Source organism: Eleutherodactylus coqui, chromosome 1, assembly GCF_035609145.1.
Source record: "Eleutherodactylus coqui strain aEleCoq1 chromosome 1, aEleCoq1.hap1, whole genome shotgun sequence".
In the NCBI taxonomy this organism is placed as follows: domain Eukaryota; kingdom Metazoa; phylum Chordata; class Amphibia; order Anura; family Eleutherodactylidae; genus Eleutherodactylus; species Eleutherodactylus coqui.
This window is the reverse complement of record NC_089837.1, coordinates 150,927,253-150,949,796: the sequence shown is the minus strand read 5'-3', so window position 1 is coordinate 150,949,796 and position 22,544 is coordinate 150,927,253. Positions and strand designations below refer to the sequence as shown.

General features: G+C 44.5%; 1 protein-coding gene across 1 annotated transcript in view; it reads right to left on the bottom strand.

Annotated features, from left to right (window-relative positions):
• ATP13A3 (ATPase 13A3) overlaps window positions 1–22,544 on the bottom strand; it is a 99,248-nt gene that overhangs the window by 57,819 nt on the left and 18,885 nt on the right. Inside the window, exons 2-3 of the mRNA XM_066601726.1 lie at window positions 6,366–6,464; window positions 3,025–3,198 (exon numbers count right to left, since the gene is read on the bottom strand). Coding sequence (XP_066457823.1) covers window positions 3,025–3,198; window positions 6,366–6,410 — 219 coding nt within the window. The 5' untranslated portion in view covers window positions 6,411–6,464. The remainder of the gene's footprint in view (window positions 1–3,024; window positions 3,199–6,365; window positions 6,465–22,544) is intronic.

Here is a 22,544-nt window from a genome sequence, read left to right as displayed (position 1 = left end):
CTAGATTATGAAGCTTCTGCTCCTTTTCGTTTTTGAAATCTTGGCAGAAGGCTGGAATAACTATTGGCTGGCCTCTGTGGAAATCTGACAAGACTTTAGGCTGAAAGGACGGGTCTAAAGAAAATACTATTTTGTCTGGGTGAATAGTCATATATGGGGCCCTTGGTGAGAGGGCCTGGATTTCACCCACGCGTCTAGCCGACGTGACTGCCACAAGGAGGGCTACCTTATACGTAAGCAAGGCGAAGGATAGATCTCTAATAGGTTCAAATGGGGGATCGCAGAAAGCCTGAAAGACTATGGTCAGATCCCAGGGGGGTGCCGTAAGCTTTGTAAATGGATGCAATCTACTTGCCCCTCTAAGAAATCTCCTAATACACCTGTGCTCCGCAAGCGCGAGATCAAAGAATGCCCCCAAAGCCGCAACTTGGACTTTGAGGGTATTCGGACTCAACCCTTTATCCAGGCCCGCCTGGAGAAAGTCTAGGATTTTACGAATGTCTGGCTGATCTAACTGCTGGATGTCCTGGCCCATCCACTCCAAGAATTTTTTCCAGACTTTGGAATAGATCTTTTTTTGTCGAGGGTTTAAGGCGCTAATAGTGGAAATTACGTTAGGAGAAAGACAATGTTTTGGTGTAGGAGTCGTCGAGTTTGGCCAAGCACACTGGACACTTTTTACTCCTCCTCCTAGCCTCTTTAGGTTTTTGAGTATCCCTGTCCTGAAATGACAAGGGAGAACTCTGTTAGTAAGGAAGTGTATGTAGTGCAGGTGTCTGTAGGTTGGCCCACTGGACCACTTAGTTTGGAGATTCTCTGGGTCCTCTGGCCGACATCCTGCGCTTGTGGGATCAACTCCTGTATTTAGGATTGATTCCCCGGCGTGAAGAACCACCAGCCAACTTCCCTGGTGTAGAGGAGCTTTAAAAATTGAATCCGGCGCCAGCCACGCTAGGCCACGCCCTTTTCCCGCTAGGCCACGCCTTTGCGGAGCGTCTGCCGTCACCGCGTTACTCCCTGTGCTCCGCTGAGGCCACGCCCCCTTGAGAAATGCTGCTGCTCAGTCCTGGACCCAGAGATGGTGGCCGCCGCCTAAATGACGGCCGGGGTGGTGCCGGAAAGCCCGTACTTGGACCCAGGCCCACGCAGTCCCCGGTTAGCTCCCAGATGAGGTACTTCCCACTGGGGCAACCGGGGCTGCCAGGAGAGATGCCGCTGCTCACCGGTAAGCCCTGGATCCTCCGGCATGGGACAGCATCGCTGGAGCTCTGCCGCTGCTGTCATGAAGGGACAGGAAAAGCACTGGTGTTTGGTGGAGGGGAGGTTTCTTTTATGCTCTGCCTTTTCCTGTCCCATCCGGTCAGCAGGTGAGCAACCTCCAGATGTATGCTGTCATGATGTCGGAGGGAAAGTGGAAGTATAACTTTCACTACACAAGCCGGCAGTCATGTGACCGCTGGGATTTCCTGCTACAGCAGAGCTGCTAGGGCTCCTATTGATGCCCCAGCTAAAGTGGAAAAGTGTATGTAAATAACGAGTGCCAGCCAATCACAGCCATTCACTGAATGGCTGTGAATGATCGAGCGCCGGCTGTGATTGGCTGGCCCTCAATCCAATCACAGCACTTACACAGTGCTGATGGTGGGGGAATTCAAAGCAGAGCAAGGCGATGACAGCAGGGAGAATTCTCAAGCAGCTTGCCGCACCGCCGGGGAGACCATCACGCCGGGGACACAGACGCTGGCTGGGAGAGGAGTATTGCGGGTTTTTTTTTTTACCTCAGTCGAGTATAAGCTGAGGGGGGCTTTTTCACCATAAAAATGTGTGCTGAAAAACTCGGCTTATACTCGAGTATATATAGTAAGCAGAGTTTTATAATCAGTACATCACTTTTTCCATTTCCCTTGCTGTAGACAAATGCAAGAAATTAAGAAGGGTGGAATAACACGGCATGGGGATTTTAATATCAGTCAATGAAGAAAACACATCACACGCACATTGCAATTTTAAGCATGGTTGGTTAGATTCAAGGCCAGCTTCATTCAACAGAAAAGAGAAAAAAAACTTTAAAGTATTTTAGTTGGCTTTATGAGTGTTATATGCCCAAAAGTAACATATAAAGCCATTTCATTGAGCTGTAAATACTTTATTACTGATAAAACGGCAAGCAAAATAAGTATACCTTGCTGAAGTCAACCAGTGTAGTGGTATTTTTCATTTTCAGAACATTGGCTATTGAATTGAGGCACAGAAAAATAAAATAAGTGTATCCCCTTAAGAACCTCCCACCGTAAAACGTACCCACCTAAATATATGGCGGGCGGTCAGAGGTGATGCATGGGGGCTCAATCGGCTGGATATACGCGACAGCTCATTGCAGCGGATAATCATAGAGATGCCACTGTCTAAGTTGACAGCGCTTTTAAGTGGCCAGCCGGAGAGAAGACCCTCTGGTACTCCAACATTCCCCCCCACATACACAGCTACACAACACAATCAGGGGATCCCTATGTAGTGCAGTCTATTAGACTAATAATGAAATGCACAATATACAGCTGTACAGAAGTCCCCTAAACAAAACTGTTAAGAAGTTTATCATTTTAAAAAATAAATACAAATATTAAAATTAAAAACGCCTTTCACATTTCATATATTCTAAAAATAATTAGTCTCACCGAGCTATAAGAGTCCCAACTATTAAAATGTATTGTTATTTCATATGGTAAATTTCCTAAGAAAAAAAAAATTTAACAATGCAAGAACTGCTGTTTTTCTGGACACCCCATATTCTTAAAAAACATGATCAACATGCTATATGTACCCCAAAATAGTACCAACAGAAACTAAAGTAACCTTGCAAATAAACAAGGCCTCATGCAGTCCGATCGACAGAAATATGAAAAAGTTACAAGCTTCACAATATGGCAACAGAAATAGCCACTTCCTGTAGATCATTCAGCTTGGTCTGCCTACTTCTCAGGCTGTTTAGTCCATTCAAGCTACACCAGCAACTTAGTGACTTACGGTTGTTCTCAGCAGTACAACGTCACAGTCTTTCAATGTGGTCCGAGTGCAGGTTGCCTTCACGCGCCATCTGGGCATCCAATAGAGAAGGAGGAGGAGAAATCCTCCGGTACATAGCACACCCACCGCTACCAAAGCCAACTTCCACCGACAAAGATTGTATCCATAGATCTCCTGTATAGTAAAATAAATCAAAGTGGTTAGACTAAAGGCCCTTTTACACACAACGATTATCGCTTAAACTTCGCTCTGTTACCGTGCACTTTCCGTCCATTGTAGAGTTCAGCTCAGCTTATAATCCGTTGTCCCTGATAGGACGGACCATACGCCTAGTTCTCCGTGGACAGCGCTAATAACTTTTTCAGCCACTGTCCCACTGGAGAACAATGCAATGTATTTAGAGAACAGACCACCCCCTGTTCTCTAAATACATGCAAATAAAGCTAGTTAGCTACTAATGGGCTGATTAACCCATTAGTACCTAATGCAAAATAATCGCTCAAAACTGTCAGTTTCTGACAAATTTTGAACGATCATCTGTGTGTGAGAATGGGGCTTAACAAAGTGACATTTCCACTGAGTGACCTTGTAGGTGATGGACAATTGTCCAGGTTATTAATACTTAAATGAGCACTTTATATGTTTACTGGTTTTTATGATAAAATGTACCCCAAAGAGCGTTATACACAAACCTTTTAAATAGATGTCACATATGAAAACAGTGTAGTCTATATATTAGAGGCTTCGGAGATGGATCAGATATCTCGGCTATAAAAGATAGTCTGTATCCATTATAAAACCGTGAGCATGGCTACAAAGAACAGCTGAGTAAATACAAAGAGCTGGTTAGCCCATTCGATTAGAGTACTATTTCAAAGAGGGTTATTTGTAATACTATAGGGGATCCCCCTTAAGGCATAGAAGACATTGAATTCTCGTTATCCATTACATTTCCATCAAATTTACTATACAGTAATGCCACAATAAAATGGAGAAGAAAAAAAAAAAACACATGCAGGAAAAGTGAGCCCAGAATTCTTTGGTCTATTTGCTGGATATCCTCAAATATTAGCTTTGTATGTAAAAGGCCCATTAGGACGGGATGAATGTCGGGCAAATGATGCCTGACACTCGTCTTCGCAAGTACTCACTCATGTGCTTTTGCACAAGAGCAAATATCGTTGCTTCACAGCAGGGCGGCTGCAGGCGATTTTTCTCCTCTAGCTTCCCCACCCCTCTCCATTGACATAACACAGCGGCTGCTATTTACACTGAGCGATCAGCTCATCGCCCATCGTTTATACTGCGTAAAATTCTGAACGATGAGCTGATCGCTCAGCGTAAATAGCTGCTATTTGGTACTGAACAGCCGCTATGTTAAGTGAATGAAGAGGGGCGGGGGAGCGTGAGGAGAGAAATCTCCTGCAGCTGCCCAGCTGTGAAGCAACGATACCTGCTCCTGTGCAAAAACACGTGAGCGGGTACGAGTGTCGGGCATAGTTTGCCCAACATTCGTCCTGTCTAAATGGGCCTTAACACTGGGGCAAACTTAACGTCAACAATCTGTGAAAATCATTAGGCACCAATCAAGTGGCACCAATCTTGGCAAGAGCTAATTAACAACTACTATAAACTGCTACATGTATGAACTGCTACAGATTGAGATCTCTCAAGGAATAATTGAATTTTCAGTGCATCCTTATGATGAAGCAGCCTTTGCGGTCTCTCTAAAATACTTGGGCAAAATCACAAAAATCAGAGGAAATAAAAATAAAAGCAGCACATTACAAAGGGCATCCTGGGCAATACCACCGGGTTGAAAAATTTGCAAGTATACTACTCCTTAGGAGTATTTTTTAACCCCTTAAGGACCAGGGTGTTTTGGTCCTAAAGTAGCAGACACTTTAGGGATTTTACTCATGTGGTGGTTTTACTACCCAGTTTTCTTCTTCAGCTACCAGAATTATTTTTGCTACGATTTTTTTTCCTGTGACATATAGGACTATTTTTCTTTCAGATCTTTTTTTACTGCCTTCTTATTCCCGTATTTTAATTTGTGATAAAAAGTAAGAAAAAAAAGTTAATTCATAGCTGCTTATTTAAAAAAAAAAATAGTATATTTACACTAAAATAAACTATGGAAATGTGTTGCTCGTTTTATTTGACACTTTAATATATAAATAGTACAGTCTCATCACAGGACAAATATCGGTTTATTATATTCTGTTATTGATTAATTTTTTAATTTTAACTATTTTTTTCTACTATCTATGTTCCCCATAACATCACAGAAAACCCCTGAGGGACATTCACAGTGATTTTATTCAAATTTTATTTTTTTTTTTTATTTTTTTTTTTTAAAACATCACACTTTTCCACTGTAGCTTGGACATCCATAGGAGCCCTAGAAACAGGAAAAAACATCCCCTTCTAGTGACAGTAGTCACCAACAGCTGATCTGGGTCTTCTAGGGCCCTGCAGCTCTGCTGTGGCAGGAGGCATCCAGCAGTCACGTCATCATTAAAGGGGTTGTCCCGCGAAAGCAAGTGGGTCTATACACTTCTGTATGGCCATATTAATGCACTTTGTAATGTACATTGTGCATTAATTATGAGCCATACAGAAGTTATCAGAAGTTATTCACTTACCTGTTCCGTTGCTGGCGTCCTCGTCTCCATGGTGCCGTCTAATTTTCAGCGTCTAATCGCCGGATTAGACGCGCTTGCGCAGTCCTGTCTTCTTTTCTGAATGGGGCCGCTCATGCCGGAGAACGGCTCCTTGTAGCTCCGCCCCGTCACATGCCGATTCCAGCCAATCAGGAGGCTGGAATCGGCAATGGACCGCACAGAAGACCTGCGGTCCACCGAGGGAGAAGATCCCGGCGGCCATCTTCACCAGGTAAGTAAGAAGTCACCGGAGCGCGGGGATTCAGGTAAGCACTATCCCGTTTTCTTTTTTAACCCCTGCATCGGGTTTGTCTCGCGCCGAACGGGGGGGCTATTGAAAAAAAAAAAAAAAAACGTTTCGGCGCGGGACAACCCCTTTAAGCGCTATGTAGCCTATAAAAGGACAAGACAGAAGCGGTTAAAAACAGCTTCTGCCTTCTCCTCTGGGTCCTCAGCAGTGACTTGTAGCAAAGGACCTGACCTGCTCCTGCTACATTTGCAGGAGCTTTAATTTTGTGCTGTATTTATTACTATTGGCTTAGATGAAAGCCCAATCTAAGGTTTAATCCAAGGCCGTGCATTTACTGTGCTTTGTCTTTAAGGGGGTTAAAGCAAACGTCAATGTTAAAAATAGGAATACCCAACGAGAAACTATTGAAAATTTAATTTACTCACCATTTCATCTTCCTGCCCCTTGTTGATCTTCTCCTCATTCTCCATTTTGACAGAGTTCAGAAAGAGGCCCTCCAAACTTCAAGATACCGGCCTTTTACGCTGAAAGAATGACAAAGACAACTTTAAGTAAAGACACAATCCATAAACAGCCGGCACTACAGTGTAGACCCACATGATCCAAAAGATGGAGAACAGTGCAGTTCCATTATAATATAAGCTTCATTCTGATGCATAAACAGATTTTCTCCATTATATTATGTGATAAAAGCTCGTTACTCTAATGGCTCATGCACACACCACACAGATCATTACAGCAGGACTATTCTAGCGTGTAACTTGTTTCTTCCCCAACTCTGTGATATCCATATTGCACATTTTGATCCACGAGTCTTGCGATATCAGTCTGACTACCAGTCCAGAGCTAGCTCTCCAATGTAGGCAGGACATCAGTCTTCCCTGTGTGGAGGACTTCCATCACCTGGCCGCTCTCAGAAGTCTCCCCACTCCACCCTCCTGTGTCCCCCATGCAGAGAGTGCTGCTGAAGAGCTCCTCCCCCCTGACTCTCACCGTCTGTACCTCCTAGGAGTTGCAGCTTCACACTGCTCTTCCTGCCTCCTGCTTGTAAGAGTTCGCAGGGAGAAACCCCATCACAAGCCGGAGGCAGGGGAGACCGGCTGAAGCTCATACAGGATGGGAAATGCCATCCTCTAAATCACCCTGCATAGTCTATGTGACTGATCCATTACTATTCCCCCTGGATAGGATCCAGGCAGGGCAAGTGCAGTGTGATGGGACTTCGCACCCTCTCTGTCCGTAAGCCGAAGGAAGATGTAGGCTGCATTAGAGGAACCATATCTGGGTAGAAGGAGGAATCAAGATGGCAGACAATTCATAAATGGGACATCAACTAAAACTATTCTTTAATAGCCTATGAGCCTTGTGTGGAGCAGAGTAAGCTCTCGCCTTCGATCCCTGCATGATTCAGGTAGCCGGCTCAAGGTGGACTCAGCCTTCTATCCTTCCAAGGTCGGTAAAATGAGAACCCAGCTTGGTGGGGGGGTAATAAGTAATAATTACCTGAAAGCGCTGCGGAATAAGTTGGCACGATAGAAAATACCAAGATTTATATATGCTGCACTTAAATAGGTAAACACAGAGGTCTTTACTGGGCTGTACTGGGTTTCCAATTTTACAAGGAGACACATGGAGGTTATTTCCAAATGAATTCCCACCCAAAAAATACAGCAGTATGTCCCTATCCAATGGAAGAAGCCTAACTTCCATCTCTAACTCCTGTATAACAATTAAGACATTCACTGTAGTAAAATGGTATCATCAGACTCCGGTCGGCTTTACACGACCAGATTCCTATTGCGGAACCCACGATCAGCATCAGTGCGGATGACCCGCAGCAAATGGCATGCATTGAAAGGCATGTGCTTTCGGTTTTTCGCTCACACTCGAGGATACAAACTGCATATTCACGAGCGGATGAAGAAAAAATTAATAAAAAAAAAAAAATCTAAGCATGCTCTATTTTGCTGCAGACACCGCGTGGACAGCCCCCATTAAAGTCCAGGAAGGCCCCCCGACCTGCAGCCCATACGCAAGTGACATTACGTATGGGCCGTGGGTACCCCCGTCAGCGTCTAGCAATGGCACGGGAAATACAAATATTGAATTAAAAAAAACAACGTGTGCTGTACACGACCGATAGCAATCTACCACAGACATACACAATGCAGAAACCATAGGTACGGGGGGGGGGGGGGGGGGGGGGGGTCACCGGCCGGCTGCACAGCCGGAATCCAATGTAGAATCTGACCCGTCCGCGTGAAGCCGGCATTAATATATGCATATTTTTATTTTGAAGCCGGGCTGACCTACAGACTCCACAACCCAGCAGGGCCATATGGAGATCCCACAGAGAACTCCCCTCCAATAAGTGAAGCATGCCCCGCAGCTAACATGTAAGCCCAGCTAACCACTGTGGACCACAAGTTTGGATTGGACATAACTCATGAATATAAGTGGTTTGCGACATGTCAGGAGTTTACAGCAATTCTAGTTACACTTATAATGTAAATCCTGTGTGTTGTGGATCATGTGCCTGGTTTGCTAGATTATTGTAAATACAACTTTCGCATTAGTTAACTTTTTGGCCGGACTCACATGGCCGTATGTGTAAATCTCTGCGAGAGTCACGCAGGGTGTTACAGTTGTGGGGCCAGCGGTGAGCCGGCCTACCGCAGTGTATGCCAGTAATACTGTACTGTGCACAACAGTGTGCATGGGTCTTCCTAATTTTTTTATTTTGTTGCCTGCGCGGACGCTTCTCAGTGGTGCGTATTTACGCCACCCATACACAATGTAATAGCGTATGAGCTGCATTTATTACGTGGCTATAAAGAACAATGGCAATACACAGCAAAATAGAAGCAGCTGCCTTTTTTGCGCTTGTGTGTTACGCAATTCTTACACACATATGTGAGCAAAATAGTATAAGGCAATGTATTTGATTGCCTGCAAATTACCGTGTATCACACACGTGGAAATCACACGCATAATAAGTGGTAATCGTGAGCCCGGCCTTAAGAGTATGCTTCCATGATCGATTCTATCTCTAAAACCATAGCAGAAAATCAACCGCTAAGCCACGTAATTTTGTCACAGATTTGTCACTCTTGCAATGGATCTGCAGGAGGCCTCAGTGTGAAATCGAAGTTTTTTTTGTTTGTTTGTTTTTTTAAAGGAGAAGGGCATGTCGCTTTTTTCTGCGCAGGGAGAAAAATCTGCACCTTACAGAGTACGGATTCCTATTCAGATGGTGCTGATTCTGAATCAAATCCATGGCAATCCATGTGAACATACCCTTACCTGATCGGTACACACAAGGGTGGCCTATCCGCCATATGCGGGCAATTACTGCAGGCTGCGGTTTGGCAATAAAAGACAAGGATGGCGTCGTATACAGCGGTTTTTAGAAGAACACTACCGCCGTTGTCGTAATGTTCTGAGCCAAAGCCAGAAGTGGATCCAGAAGTACAAGTCCTTCCTTTACTAGTTCCCATAACGTCTGAATCTACTTCTGGCTTTGGTGCTTTTTGGAAAATAAAGCATGTGTGTTAAAGCACACTAATGGTGGGATTACAGCCGTCAGGGGTTGGCAGCCGCGGGGTTAAGTGGTTGAAGCTTAATGGAAGAAGTTGTGGTGCGGGAGTCATTCATAAAGAATGCAAGACAATATTCCTGGTAAAAATAACACACTGAATTCATCATCCTCCTCCTGCCCAAACTTGGAGAAATAAGGGAGCATCACAGCCTGGAACACCCGCCTGACTCACACATGAAGCCTTCACAGCCGGCCGACAATGCAGAGCTCTACGGAGGGGGGACTGCAAGTCTGCAGCCGTACCGGGCACATCACTACATGCACTTGTTACATGAAAGAGCTTATCTCTGAACCCGATTACAGATCAGGTGTTGTTGACACCAATACACAGCTCCAGGGCCTTATTTGCTGCAGTAGACAAGCACCCATCAACATGATTGGCGCTGGTCTACCAGGCCTTTATATGGGCTAATTCATGCTAATACATGAGCGCTAGCGGCTCGCGTTTTCCCGACAACTGTAGGGCTGATCATTTGAAGTGCAGCCCGACAATCAGCACAAAGGGCTCCTTCACACTGGCAATCACAATTTTGCTCCGAGAAAATTGCAGCAAGAATCACGTTTTTCCCACAAAAAAATTTGCAAGTTTGTGCATAGCGATAAAAAGGAGGCTCCATAGGGAAACATGGGAGATTTAAAAGTTTTTTTTAAAAATCAGGACGTCCCATTTTTTATGCCACATTGCATAACTGAAAACATCGCAAATGGGAATAAGACCATTGAAAATCATTGGTTGCATAATTCTGCGTTTTCACTCACTCACATAGTGCAATTTTATCGCAAGTGTGAAAGGGCCCTAAAGATGAGTGATGACGCACGTTCATTGCCAACTCTTGGCTGCACACCATTTTTATGCTCACATGAACGAGCCATTCAGCCAATGACTTGGTGTCTGCTATAAGGCCTCGCTCACATCAGCGTCAGAGGTCCCGTACGGAACTTCTGTTTCTGAATTCCGTTACAAAACAGGACCAAATAGCACCAGAAGCCAGTCCGGAAACCAAAAGGGACCCAATTGTAGTCCATGGCATCTGTTCAGCATCATTCAGTTCTGTCATAGGACTAAATGGAGCAGAAAAACTTAACGCAGAAGCACTGATGTGACCAAGCCCTACATGTGAACACTGCTAGAGAATGGGGACCGCAAAATACGTTTTTCAGAATTCTTAAAAGCCGATAATTTAGCCTACCGAAAACATCAATCCAGGCGAAGAGATGACAAGTAGGAGATCTCCAGCATGAAACCATCACTGGGTGAAGCCACAAGCACAATTTAGAAATTCATCCACCCACATGAGGAATCACATATTTCCAAGGGCTGCCCTGGCCGTGTGAGCAAAAAGCAACACAAGTACGTCATTCTGGGAAGACAGAGTCACCTCTGTATAATGGGATCCCACTGCAAACACTAACACATGCTGGCATTTCCCACAGCTGGGCACAAATTAAGCCAACTGGCACATTACAAGGAACTCGTTTTTGTAAATAGTCTCCAAAAAGGGGGGGGGAAGTTACTTCCAGATTCACAGTTGGAAAACTGCTCCTACCTGCCGACTCCAGAAGAAGTTTAAAAAAAACAAAAAAACACATCTTTTGCTGTAGTGGGTATATAAAATGCTCATTTCCTTACCAGGCTGGCACTGAAGAACATAATAGTGGCACTGTACAACAGAGAGGTCTGCCATCTACCTGGAAACTGGAAACATCTGCAGATTCTTCACGTTTACAGGAGAAACAAGCACCCGTGTGAATACTGTGTGTACTTACCTCTTCCAGCTCACCAACAGCCCAGTGCAATTCCTCCCGTTATCAGTAGGCAAGTGAAGCAGTCCTGAACGGCTCCCAGCATATCAGCAAGGGAAGTCCTGCCACTCAACTATTCTGTCTAAAATCTAAAAAAAGGTCTCAAAGGACCTTTCAGACTTCTTTATCAAAAGATTACAATATCAAAGAAATTTGGCACTGTTTGTTTATTTGGAACAATTGCAACTTCTAATCGGGTCCTCGTAGAGGATATGCCTTCAGCGCCCAGACAAGTGCCGCGGCTCGCTCTATTCAACCCTAACAGACAGCTTGCGGAGTCCTCAGACAAAGTTCCATGTGCATGCATGAGCCCTGATGTTATCTACCAGGGTAAAGCACTATAGGATATTATGCTGCTGACCAAACCCTTCCTTCCATTTACAATCACCACATCTATGCTGGGTACTTCTAAACCATGGGGAAGAAAGAACAAGAACTGAGACAAAGGGGACCGTAACAGCATACTGCATCCAGGGTGGGCCTGGAATGTCACCGGCATGGACAAACCGCTGGTCGCTTCTGTACTAATGAAGACACGGGATAATGGAATCACACAAGCTTCTCTCTTTAAAAAGGGACTACATCACCAAAAGCGGTTTATTACGTAAAACCAGATAAAGCAGCATTCAATTTTTCTAATCTGATTTTATTTTCAGATTGTAGAAATTGTTATTCTGCTGTCTATACATGACTATGGGGGCGGCCATCTTTCCTGAGCTGCACAACAAATGTTTTACAGCAGCTTCATGGACCATTCACACAGCGGACAGGAGGGAACCCATTGACTTGTATAGGAGACTGTTCTAGACATGCTCTGTGGCCTGTGCAGATGTCATTTTACAGAGAGGGGGGAGTAGAAAGTCACAGCTGATCACCTATTGTGAATGGTGGATACTGTTATTTATACATAGGTGTTATCCCTCAGCGTAAAGGCGATTTGAGATGGAAAAATTATTGTCCAAAAGAAAAAGATAGTTTAAACAATAATAGTTCAGTTTAAACGCGAGCCAACAATTGAACGAGAATCGTTCGCTTTTCGCTATGGTATGCAGGCATAACAATCATTGTTGTCTCGTTCATTTAGCGCTCAGTTTAAACAGCGTTTGCTCTGTTTTTCACATTATACAGCGATGTGAATGATGCTCGTTCGAACGAGCCAACAACATGTCCACTTGTCTAAACAGGCTGCATGACAGCCAACGAGCCAACGGCGGCGCCACTCACAGTTCAAACAAGAACTGGCTCGTCTAAAAGCAGCCCAAGGCCTCTTTCACACAGGCAATGCTTTTCACACGGGCCACATCTTGGCCGAAGAATGTGTGAAAATGAAAAAGCCACTATCGAGTCGCGGCCAAAAGTTGTGTTTCCTTGACTTTCCACGGCAGCTGCGGCGTATTAGCAAAAATATACGCCACAGCCCGGAAATCCCTCGGTCGGAATAAATTCTCGGAGCGGCTTATAAGGGTTAACTAGAGCCAGCCATGTTTTTGTAGCGTTGGGTGCTGCTAAAATCCCTCCTCCTCCCCTTTTCTGCAGTTCCCATAGGATAGGGGTCTATGTTTTAACTCAAGCCATTTTGGGTTCCATATCCATTTGGAATCACTTTTTATGATATTTCTTTTGAGAGTTGGATGAACAGAAGACCACCAACTCTGGCATCAGTTTTACTTTATTTTGTGTGGTACCCTTAGTACAGGAGAGCGTTCATGATCTAACAGTAGGGCCATAACTAATGGGTGCAAGCCTGCAAACAGCACTCTATGGATGTATGAACGCGTAAAAAAGAAAAAAAAATTTTTTATATATATAACACACACACACACACACACACACACACACACACACACACACACACACACACACACACACACACACACACACACACACACACACACACACACACACACACACACACACACACACACACACACACACACACACACACACACACACACACACACACACACACACACACACACACACACACCTTGATAGCATCAGCACTTCTAGGAAAACAGTACCCAAGAAGGGACAGTCCTAATGGAACAGTCAGATGACGGAACCCAGCAGCACCAAACTGGCCCTATTGGCTATTATGGGGTCTTTTTAGGCTTTCGGCATTTTACAGGACCAACCTGGGCAGCATGCTGCACTATTTAAGCTGTTTAACAGAATTCAGCAATAGAGGTTATAAGTGGAACCTCGGACACTGTGAGCAAGCCTTAACACATGTACTCTATAGCGCTCTCTCCACTTATACACACTATATAAAGAGTCAGACGGAAGGAATAGTGTCAAGTTCTGTAGGTTGGGAACAGATAAAGATTGTATGTTGATTGATACAAGTAACCATGAAGAAAAATGGACTCTTTACAAGCATACAGGAAGTTGTGCGCGTTCCTGTGACATCCAGGAAAGCGGTGGAGAAATACACGAATTGGCAGAGTAAAGGAAGTAGCAAGACAAGCCTTGTAGAGGCCTGGGAAGGATGATGTGAGGTATGGGGTGGGAGTGTGGGACAGCTAGGTGGTGTGCTGGATACTGGGGAGAGAGGTCTCCAAAGCAGTGACATGTCCCAAGCCAGGACGTCTACAAGCTGGAGACACAGGTAATGGAAAGAAAGAACAAAACACACAGGAAAGTTATCTACTCACGTTACAAACATCCCCAGTGTTCCTCCACATTTTTATACTACCTGAAATATACTCTCAGAGGATGCAGAAGACAAGTGGGGCTGCTTGTCTTCTGCATCCAGCTGTTCTTTCCTCGGAGCGCTCGGCTGTATAACCCCGAGCGGGGTATGAAGAACACAGCTGGACAGCTCTGTTCTTTATACCCAGCCTGTCTTTAGGGAGCAGGATACAGTTGAAACAATAGTATCAGCTGTATCCCACTGTGAATTCCAGATAAGGCTCATTGTTGTCTTTCAGCATGCTGAAAGATCAGCAATCACCGACGGCTTAACGAAAACCACACAATGTCAGTGCCCTTAGACAACGATTATCGCTCAAAAGAGAGATTTTTGAGCAAAAATCTTTGTGTCTAAATCAGCCTTAACTTTACTTTTCCCACCATAAACCAGACATTAAACGGGTTGTCTCGCTTGAAAGCAAGTGGGGTTATACACTTCTGTATGGCCATATTAATGCACTTTGTAATATACATCGTGCATTAAATATGAGCCATACAGAAGTTATTCACTTACCTGCCCTGCGCTGGCGTCCCCGTCTCTATGGCTCCGTCTAATTCCAGCGTCTAATCGCCCGAGACCTTCTATGTTATAGGCAACTTCCAAATTTGAGGAACCTTATAATCAGGAGTGCATTGCCCTCTGACATACAAAAAGGAACGTATCCCTGTCATGTAAGGAGCTGCAAGACGTGCTCACATATACTGACTACGGACAGGATACAAATCCTCAACCCACAGTAAGACTAAGATCCCGGGGACATTCACATGTTCCACATCCAATGTTGTGTACCTGATTCAATGCAGTAAGGCCTCCTGTTCATGGGCGATATGTCACTGTATTATCCGCGGCCATAATCCGGCTGCGGGTAACGCAGTGAATGCTTTTCATAGGCTAACTATGGAAAGCGCAGCCCGACGTCGACGAGCGGAGAATCACATTGATTCTCTGCTTGCGGAATTAAAATCGCAACATGCTATGATTCTCCGCGGTGACCCTATCAGGTAGGCTCATCGCAGAGACATGTCAGTTCTCCCCCTGCTCCTCCGCGGCGGAATATCGCTAGCGATATTTCATCACAACTTTGGACAGGCAGCCTAAATGTACTGTTGGGGGCCTTGATGTTAAAGAAACAGGACAAAAACTTGAAGCCTGGATGAGGTCTCATCGCCACACAATTAAACAGGGAAAGTCAGAATTATTTGTGGCCGAGCACCTTTCGAGTCACTGACACAACATAGAACACATGAAAGTTATTATACTCAGCCAATTTCAAATCACGAAGCCACAGAAGAATTTGGGAGTACAAATTTATAACAACCCTTGACACTTACATGACTGGAAAGTATGAGAAATCTACAGCACAGATAACACTACTGGCCTGGTGACCCCCTAACACTAATTCAGGGACCATAACACCTTCACTCCCTTATCAGTGAACTATTTATGTTTTTAGCTCTACTCATCCTGTTGCAGTATCCTTTCAAGTGCAAATTAATCACATTCATGTCTGTACCTTGTAATAAGTGAATGAATATATATATATATATATATATATATATATATATATATATATATATATATATATATATATATATACACACATACATACACACACATACACACACACACAAACCTCTTTAGATCCATTTCATTATGCCTAAGGAAAACTCCTGAGTGGTTGGAAAGCTTGCTCTAACATGTGTTTTTTTAGCCTTAAAAGCTAGCTTATCTACAAGATTACTTGGTTTCTCTTGCTGGGAACAATCACATTTTATTTTACCATCAATGGAGCTGTGCAAGGGCTCGTTTCTTTTAGAGCACGCTATAAATTTCTATTGGTACCATTTTGGGGTACCACTTGAGCAAGCAGTGGATCATGAGATATATGAAGTGAGCAAGCTGACAGCACAGCACACTATTTTCAAGTGTCATTTTGGGGTACATAAGACTTTTGGATTGCTTTATGTTCATTTTTTTCTGGGAGGCAGGGTGATCGAAAAAGCACAAATTTTTATTATTTTTTTCCCTCCTCGACAGTTCACCGTGCAAGACAATTAATGTAACAGTTTAATGCATCAGGCTTTAATTTACATGGCAATACAAAATTATATTACATTTATTTTTGAAGTGATGACTGGGAAAAGGGGTTCCTAAAAATGTAATTTCTCTAAATGTAATTAAAAAACGTTTTATTATAAAATTAGTTTTCTTTTTTTTTTTCCAACTCCTATCAGATTTGAACTAGTATTGGTCTGTTCACATAACAATATACTTCTATAGGTCACTGGCAGCATCTTAAATTGACTTAAGTAAATAGCAGAAGCTTTTTACTAGGCCGCCCCTTGCCACAGCAACCACTGACACCCACAATCACATTGCAGGAAAGTTGATGGACTAACAAAAGAAGCACCCTCCCTCTGTCAACTGCTTAGATGCAGCAGTCAGCCTTCACTGTGGTGTCTAAGGGGTTAACCTGCAGGGACTGGAGCTAGCAGGAGAATGGCAATTCATGTCAGGCGCTAACCACACTGTCTTTAGCTCCGTCCGTTTCACGTACAGACTTCCAAAGTGAATGCCGGACTGACCACAGGTCTCAAGGCCCAAACTCAAGAGCGTCATACACGACTTCTCTTCCAACTATGGAGCAGATTTATGCAACTATCTAAAAGAAAAACTGTATAAAAGCCCTTTTACACCCAGTAATAAACTTTCAAAGGACTGAAAGATTTAGCGGTCTATTTGCACAAAGTTTTAATGGCCATTAACACTTTATCCTCTTCATTTGCATGTAAAAGGACCTACAGGAGATGTTTGCAGAGCCCAGCTGTGTAAACAGCTGCTGACACATTCCACTGTTCTCCTCGCAGCAAGTGTAAACATGCCACAGGGAGAACATACTGCAGTCTTTTGAAAGAGTACCGAAATACATTCAAATGGAATGTATTTGCTCAGTCTTTCTGCGGCTGAACAATGGATTTTGTGTGACGTAAAATCCATCGTTCAAGCAAAAAGTGCACAATGCCAGAGTTTACATGTAACGATTATCGCTCATTTTCAGCGATAATTGTTACATGTAAAACGGCCTTTAGTTGCCCATAGCAACCAATTAGAGTGCAGCTTTCATTTCACCAAATCTGAATACAAAATGAAAACTGCAATGTGATTGGTTGCTATGGGCAACTTAAACGGTTTTCTTTTAGACAGTTTTATAAATGTCCCCCTCTAAAATGCTGTCTGAGGGTCCCAGTGACTTTCCTGTTGCCTGTGTATACATCTCCTGAAAGTTTCCCTTTGACTGAAACAATAGAAGAGTTAGGCCGCCTGCAGACGAGCGGGTCGGATCCGGCAGCGAGAAATCTCGCCGCGCGATCCGACCCCAGAGCCTGCAGGGGCGAGCGCGTACTCACCCGCGCCTGGCGGCCCCAGCTCTTTGATGTGCCGGCTGCCGCGCAGTCGGCGCATGCGCAGACCGGAGCCGGCGGCCAGGTGAGTGCGTGCTCCGCACAAAATTAGAACATGCCGCGGTTTGTTTGCCGCGCAAGATTTCGCGCGGCCAAACCGCGGCCGTCTGCATAGGAGTGCGTATTGTAATGCACTCCTATGCAGACTTTCAGCGGCGGAAATCCCGCGGGAAATCCCGCGGCGGGATTTCCGCTCGTCTGCAGGCGGCCTTAAAGATATTACATTAGGCATTTGGAGATTTTTTTTTTCTAGATTTTCTGATTACCTTTTAGCTGGAAAACCTATTTAAAACACAAAGAGAAATGATTTTCACATGACCAATTACAAGAATTTTTTATTTATTTATTTTTTTAACATAAAAACTCTTGGACCATTAAGAGAACATATAGGACAGACTCTTACTGAGCCGAGTGTCCATGTGTATAGGGTTGCTGGGAGACATAGCCATCGGCAGGCCGCTATTTAATGTGTATGGGCAGCCATAGATATAAAACTTATCACTGTGAAATGCGATTGTGAACAGGAACCAAATGCGGTAGGGACAGATCTTACTGACCAAGTCTCAAAATGAATGGATTAGCTAACAATAGAAATGACATAATAAAGAGCATGAATACATGGAAAATGCTCACAAAGCCCCATACTTCGTGCTCACTTTATCACTTCCCATCTGGGGGCTCGTATTTAGAGGCTAGCTTTTGTTTAGTGTTTAGACTTTAGGAAGACCATTGTGTGTCAGGAGACCCTGCTACAAAACAGATTTACATTTCAGCAGTGCTGAAAATTACCTTTAAGACAGATATTGTGTCAAGAATGGAGGAGTACATAAAATGTGCCAAACTTATTATGGTTTTAGAAAATTTTATACACCTGCCTCAGCAGTTCTTCACTGCGGAAAATCCACAGCGTGTTAAGGCTGTTTTAGACGCGACGGGCAAGCGATGCCTGACACTCGTCTCCGCATATACTAGCTCCCGTGCACCTGTACGGGACTGAGTATCATTAGGTCTCAGCGGGGAGATAGCGGGAGATTTCTCTCCTCTCGCTCCCCCGCCCCTCTCTATTGGCATAACACAGCTGCCGTTCAGTACCATTAACACTGAACGAGGAGCGATCAGCGATCCATATACCTTTTTATGGCAATCACTAATGGGCTTTATTCTGATGCAGCAATGTAAAAAGACGCCACATTACAAAAATGTTATGACTCTCCCGTGCCGATAGAAACAGGGGCTAGGCTGCCTAGTAACAACTCAGCACCTGCTCTAACAGTCAATGCGACCACTACATGTGATAGGCTGACAGAGGGAGGGGGCTTCCTCTGTCACCCATCGGACCCACATGAGGAGATCACGGGGTTCTGATGGATTGCCATTGTACCCAGTGCCGTGTATGGTGGCGTATGAGGCTCAGCCTCTGACTGAGCTTCACAACAAATATACTCTGCTATACTGAAGTATAGGGTACTGGTGCATCTTGTCTCCACCAGAATGGGTGGATACATGGTTTGGCAGCAGCGAGTATGATGAAACACCCCCAGAGGCTATTTGGCTGCCGTACCCTCCTGAGCTCGGCTTCCGGCTTCATCCTCCCAATGCCCAGAAACACATGCTGCCGGAAAGGGAGCTGGCACTCTGCGGCCACTACTGCTGCTGGCCGCCAACCTTCTCAAACAACCCGGTCCAGACCAGCAAATGCTACTTGAACTAGCACCGTCACTGAGGCAGTGGCCGCTACTGCTGCTTCTTGCCACTCATCTCCTCCAGCATCCCCCCAACTTCCCGCCCCTCACCCAACACATGCTACTGTAACCGCCGCCGACACCGAGATAGCGGCCTCAACATACTTGAATCTCAGGCAGCTACCACAGCTGCTAGCCACAGAGCAGCTGTCAGTCCTCGCCACAGCTGCGCAACACAGAGCAAGATGGGGTGCCGACTCACACCTCCATTCTCCAAGGGGTCTGTACCGCCGTCTTCTGCACTGTGTGGCGGGTTGTCAGCCGCCGCTGTTGTCTTGGAGATGGGGATGGAACAGCACTAACCACCAGCAGCCAATCGGAAGCTAGGGGCGTGACTAGGGTGTACCCCCCAGCTAAGCCTGGTCAACCCCTAACTTCTGGTGGAGACTAGATGCACCAGTACGGAAGGATAGTAGGGCCAGAATAAAGTGTAAAAACTAAATAAAAATAAAAACAAGAAAACTCCACCTCCCCCCCTTTACCATGTAAAAACAAACAAACAAAAAAAAAAAACTAGTATCATGTTCATAATGGCCCACAAAAAAAGTTAGTACATTTAACCCGCATGGTGCATGACTTGCAAAACAAAAAAGCAAATAGAAATCAAAAAGTCATATAGATCACCAATAGAGTAGAATTCATCCCAAAAATTTTTACACATTTATACCACACGGTGAACACCATAAACGGAAAAGAAGCCAAAATGCAAAATCTTACCATTGAAAAAAAAAAAAATTATCAAAATGTTATATGTTCCCAAAAATGGGATAAATGAATACTAGAGCTCATCCCACAAAAGACAAGTCCCATGGAGCGCCAATAGAAAAATGAAAACATTAGGGCTCTTAGAAAACGGCGGTACAAAAACAAATCTTAAAAATAAATAACTCAATCTACACGGAAAAAGTGGTTGGTCATTCGGGCAATAAACTTTTTGGGGGATTTTTCCAACTTGTTGGGCCGGCTGCACATGGCTGGATTTGCATTGTGGAATCCAGAGCAGACGTCTACCTCTGTATTCCGCAGCAAATACCGCCCATAACATGCTACTAAAAACTGTACGCAAGTGGAAACTAATTGCAAGTTTCCGCTCGCGATGGGAAAAAAAACGAAATAAATTAAAATCGCAGCATGTTCTATTTTTGCACGGAATCCGATCTGCTGTCCATCCACATCATCAACTAGCAGGGGCTTTAAAAAAAAAAATAAAAAATTCTGTACTGCACGTCTTACAGCTCGCCGTGCAGACCATCCGCAATACAAAAAAAAGACAGGTATCCCGGCTGGGCACAGGGTCGGATTGCGCTGCGGACTCCCGCATGTGGAGTCCAACCAAGTCGTGTGCAGCCGGCCTAATATCTAGAAACCAGTGCCATGTTCTTAAAGGCAGCAGTACAGAAGAGTCATTGTGACAAGTACACGTCTCTATCTTGTAGCAGTAACTTGGCTTGGAAGTGACAGCAGAGAAAGCACCTTGTAAGACAGATGGCCAGCATGAGGTACAGAGCTGAAGAGCTGAAGCCCGGCCAACAATAGTCTTGTACATTTTGGCAGCAGTCACACATCAATACCACATTACAAAACAAACAGATGCCGGACAACTTGCCTCTGCCAATTTCCAACCAGATCCATCAGAGAGATAAATCACAGCAGATAACTCAGAACTGTACAAGGAACAGGGCTGTTTATATGGAAACTAATCAAGACATCACAATTACTTGGCTGCTCATTAGCATAAAACTTGGGTGCAAATAAAAAAAACCTACGAAAATTAGCCAGTGGTCTGCAGGTAATGTCACCGGGCAGCTGCAGGGATCTTTGTACCACCAATGTCTGCTAATAATGAAACCTCAGCACCATAAGTGTTGGACATTTGTGCTACATTCTAGCACATCATTTAGCACAAATTGTTACATTTTGGACCAGATTTAACTATTTTCATTGCAAAATGTCAAATCCACAACAAAATCAGTAACCTAGTAGGCAGTGAGATGGATCTCCGCCAGTCAGCCTATCTGACAGATAGGCGGACCGCGGAGAATCGCAATGATTCTCCACTCATGGACAGGGGTGGGGAAGCGCTCTTCATAGCAACGCAGCCGGATTATCGCTGCGGTAAACGCAATGAAAACCCGCCCGTGGACAGGCAGCCTTAACCCCTTCCCAACAGCCAGATGCTAAGAAATAGCAAAAAGGAGTGGTGCCATCATAGTGGAAGTTAGGTGTAATAGAATAAAGCCAGTCTCATATGGATTTGGATTGCAGAATCCACGATAGTTACCCCAGCGGACGATCCGCGGTATTCCGCATCCACTGGCAGGCATAGAGCATTGGCATGTCCACTTATATGAGCGGACAGCGATTCAGATTTGTGGAATTAAATCGCAGTATGCTCTATTCTTATGCGGATTCCGCACAGACGGTTTCCATTGAAGTCAACGGAAGCCTTCCGACCTGCAAGCTGCCTAGCGACGGCACAGGGGCAAAGATCTGTACTGCACATGACTGACTGAGCCTTCCGGACCATCCGCAATACTGATTTAAACATTTCCACGCGCCCATGGACTGCGGTCGGAGCCAGATTCCACTACAGACTTCCGCATGTGAAATCCGACCAATCCGTATGAGACTGGCCTAAATGTCATTGTCCAAGTCATCAGTGGAATAGCAGAACTAGAAGAAGCATAAAGTGGCGGGTGCAGGAAACGTTCAACCTGTGGGTGGAGGTGTATATCAAGGAATGGAATGGACCAAAAGACTGTGAATAACGCATGACCCTTCAATTAATATGCACATTTGAGATTGATTACCGCCCCCCCCCTTTCCTTTTTAAATACCAACTTAAAAATGCTTTTCGAAGTAGCACAATACTGTTTCTTCAGTAAAGCTGGGGGCATGCTACGCAAGTATACCTAACACAGAAATTGCAGTAATAGAGAAAAACCTGAATTGCGGTACAGTAAGAAAGTAAGAGTGGGTAAAACTGTAAAAAATACTTTAGTGGATAATAATGTAAACAAAGTGCAAGGCATAGAGAATATAGACTATTGAGAAACAACCCATTTCATAAAGTATTAACGAACAAATATTAATATGGTGTAATAGTGCCCAATAATATAATAAAATCAATAGGGTACAGTAAAGCCGTCTGCACACAGCATAGCCGGATTCCGCAGCAGAATCCGACCTGACAACAGCCAGCGTCCACGTGTACCGACCTCTTTTCCTCTTCATCTGTACTGTGGATTATCGTAGCGCGCTGCCATCAAACATGCACAGTACAGATTTTTCTTCAAAGTTTATTTTTT